This window comes from Egretta garzetta, unplaced genomic scaffold (assembly GCF_000687185.1).
Source record: "Egretta garzetta isolate BGI_Z169 unplaced genomic scaffold, ASM68718v1 scaffold577, whole genome shotgun sequence".
NCBI lineage: Eukaryota > Metazoa > Chordata > Aves > Pelecaniformes > Ardeidae > Egretta > Egretta garzetta.
Window position 1 is genome coordinate 222537 of NW_009260138.1, and position 3084 is coordinate 225620.

At 50.9% G+C, this 3084-nt stretch overlaps 1 protein-coding gene across 1 annotated transcript in view; it reads left to right on the forward strand.

Moving 5' to 3' along the window:
* LOC104128829 (unconventional myosin-X-like) overlaps positions 1 to 3084 on the forward strand; it is an 82770-nt gene that overhangs the window by 50250 nt on the left and 29436 nt on the right. Inside the window, exon 22 of the mRNA XM_035897095.1 lies at positions 114 to 220. Coding sequence (XP_035752988.1) covers positions 114 to 220 — 107 coding nt within the window. The remainder of the gene's footprint in view (positions 1 to 113; positions 221 to 3084) is intronic.

A 3084-nucleotide genomic window follows, 5' to 3' on the forward strand; every position in this document is an offset into this window, starting at 1 on the left:
GGCCACGCAGCGCGCTCGGTGCCGGTCACCCGGGGATGAAACCTCCCGGCTCTCCCGGGGACTGACTTCTTTCCTCTCTTTGTGTTTATTGAAACTCCTCCCCGTGGCGTCAGGTTTTCCTGAAGGAAGCTCTTGAGCAGAAGCTGGAGAAGGATCGGGAAGAGGAGTTGAGGAAAGCAGCTATAGTCATCCGGGCCCACGTCTTGGGCTACATGGCAAGGTCAGTGCTGCGGGCTGCCCCACCATCCCTGTGCTTGCGTGCCTGGGTTGCCCCGACCCCCTGCTTTGCTTTCTGCCCCCCGCCGCATCCCTCCCTTCTTCCCTCCTGTACTCTAAGGGAGAGCTGCAGTAACTGCCTTCCCTGCCAGCATCAGTTCTGCCAAAACCTTTCTGCACCTTTGTCACCCCTTCTTCAATTCTGTGCATGCTTGCACCTTCCCTCAACGCTGCTTCTGCAGGGACCTCTGTACCCATTGCTTGCCTCCGATGACACCTTTTCCTTGCCTTCAGGGCTCTCCTGGCTGGGCCCACTTACACTTTGGGTCCCCTCCTTACCCCCCTCCCCCCCCGGCCTGTCAAGTCTATTTTTTGCTCCCCCTACAAATTGCTTCTTCCTCACTTGCAGCTCTGCCTTTGCTCACCCTCTTTCCTCACCCTGCCTGTTTGCCTCGTGATCTCCTTCTCCTTTTAATTAACTCTTCAGAATTGGTTTTTGGCCAGCTTTGCACCAGTAATCTCTTGCCGCTCCCTTTTGCACCTGACCAGGGGAGGGTTGGGAGAACCAACTGCAGACAAAACTGCCCCTCCTCTGCCCCTCGCAGTCAGTGTAACAGCTGAGTCCTTAATGGCTGTGGCATGCACACTTAATCCCAGTAAGATGCTCTTTCCTGGCTGGTCTCTGCTCCAGACACCTGTCAGTCAGGGGTGTGAGGAGGTGAAATCCCTGGCCAGCAGAGCTGTTCCAGCAGGCACTCTTCTTAGAGCTCTAGGTACACCAGGTAGCTCATTTTGCATTGGGCAGTGTGTGCAAGGGTTGTACCCTGCCTTGCCAATGTGGAATATCAGAAAAATACGCATTTGGTCTCGGGGGCTTTTATTCATTTTTTCATTTCCCTCTAGGAAGACAAATGTGTTAGCTCTATTGTTTGTACATGAGCTCGCAAGTTCTTTGTGTCAGGGCTTCTGCTCTATTTTACTTTGTGTCTAGCATTTGGAGAGAGGGGTAGGGATTAGCACAGGAAAATTGATTTTTCTGGGAAACATCACTGCAGGCAAACTGGATTACTGCTTTTCTGAGTTCGTGGGAAGGTAGCTTGCTGCCCTGCAGGGCTGTGATGGAGACAGTGTTGCAGTAGTGTTCTCTTGGCTAGAAATCTTATGGTCCTCCAGTCTCCACAGATCTGAATTCCTCGTGCCACATGTTGCTCTTTTGAGTCTCATCTTTAAGAACAAGCTGTGCTTCTGCAGCCAGAGTGGAAATCCCCACCAGCAGCTGGAGGTAACTGGACTTTGCAGGGGAGGAGAGCAGGGAGTGAGGCAAGAGCTAGGGAGGGAGACTGGAAGATTCCTCTGCAAAGAGTTTCCAGTTGCACTGTACCTGTATTGGACAGGGAGTTCATCTGGGCCAGCGGTGAACGGTCTGTGCAGAATTGGGCAGTGTGCACCGCCTTAAGCTTGATACCATTTCTGTGAGTTTTGCAAGCACAAGCGTATTTAAATTCATTCAGTCTCATGCAAAGTAGGTTGGTGAAAAAGGGTATGTATGCCACAGGAAGGATTTTACTGGCTTCTTCCCCTTTGTGAACTTGTTCTGTGAGCCTGGAGAACCAGTTGTAAGGGTAAGAACGTTTTCTTTGCTCTCATTCCCTGCAGCCTAGTGTTTCTGACTGATCATTAGACAAGACAATCAAGCCCATTTAAAGGACCCCATTTTTTGTAGCTAATCTGTGGAACTCTGAGCTGCAGGTAACAGCTTCACTGGCTAAAATATGCATAGCAGTTCCCAAGCTTGGAGGATCCATCTACGAATTTGGCTGTGTCCCTGGATTTTGCAGGGCCTTACTGGTCAGGGGAAAAGACAGTAGGAAATTATTCCATAGCCCTGTGTTCTCTAGTCCTTGGAGGCATAACTGCTAACTGCAGCTCATCGACAAAATAATTAACTAAATTCCAAATGCAGCACGGGAGCCTTACAGCTGCCCCACCTTCTCTTCTGATCTATGGTCAGGATGCCTCCCAATTCCTTGGCATGGGCTGCAGGTTGAATTTCTTTGGCCAGTGCAAGAGGGCAAGTGGAAGGCTGAACAAGGGGAATGAAATTCACGGTCTCTGTGCAGCAATTGCAGCTGAAGGGCATCTGCAAGCTTGGCTGTGGTCATGAGGAATGAGAAGCCACTTCAGCCTGGCAGAGAGCAGGCAGAGGCGGCCCGTAGCTGGGCAGGGCTTGGCACGTGTTGCACTTGAGGGAGTTTCTGGCAGATGCATTTTGTAAAAGTCAGAGTGCCCTTTTTGATGCACTTGTATCTGCCTTGGCAGAGGGTGCGTGTGCAGCTGTTCACACCCCCTGCGCAGGGCACAGGGAGGACAGGGGGAGCAGGGGTGAGGGGACTGCAGCCCAGGAGCAATTCATCTGAAACCTCCCACTTCTTACCGCCCTTTCCCTTTCCTCTTTTTTTCTCTGTGCTTCCTCCCTTTGACTTAATACTTACAGAAAAGAGCGTGACCTCTGCACACTACTGCTCTTAGCATTCCTCTCCTGATTTTCTTCACTAGGCTGACGTATCTGATGTACAGGGAGGTGGCAAGCTGTCAGCATGGGGCCCTGTTGCCATTTGAAGGTGGTTTGATTGCCAGGAAGGGGATTTTGAGGTGTGCCTTTTCCTCGGGGTTGCAGAAGGTCTGTGGGAAGGATATGTGAGAATACTGTGCTATTTCTAGAGTGCTTTCTAGGACTGTAAGACCTCGCAGGATTATTGTAGCCTGCTGGCCCAAGATCCTGTGTAACAGCCCCGTAGAATTTCCCTCTGCAAATTCTGGTTTGGAGTAAAGAATGTTTTGATTTGAATTGTATCAGTGATCATTTCC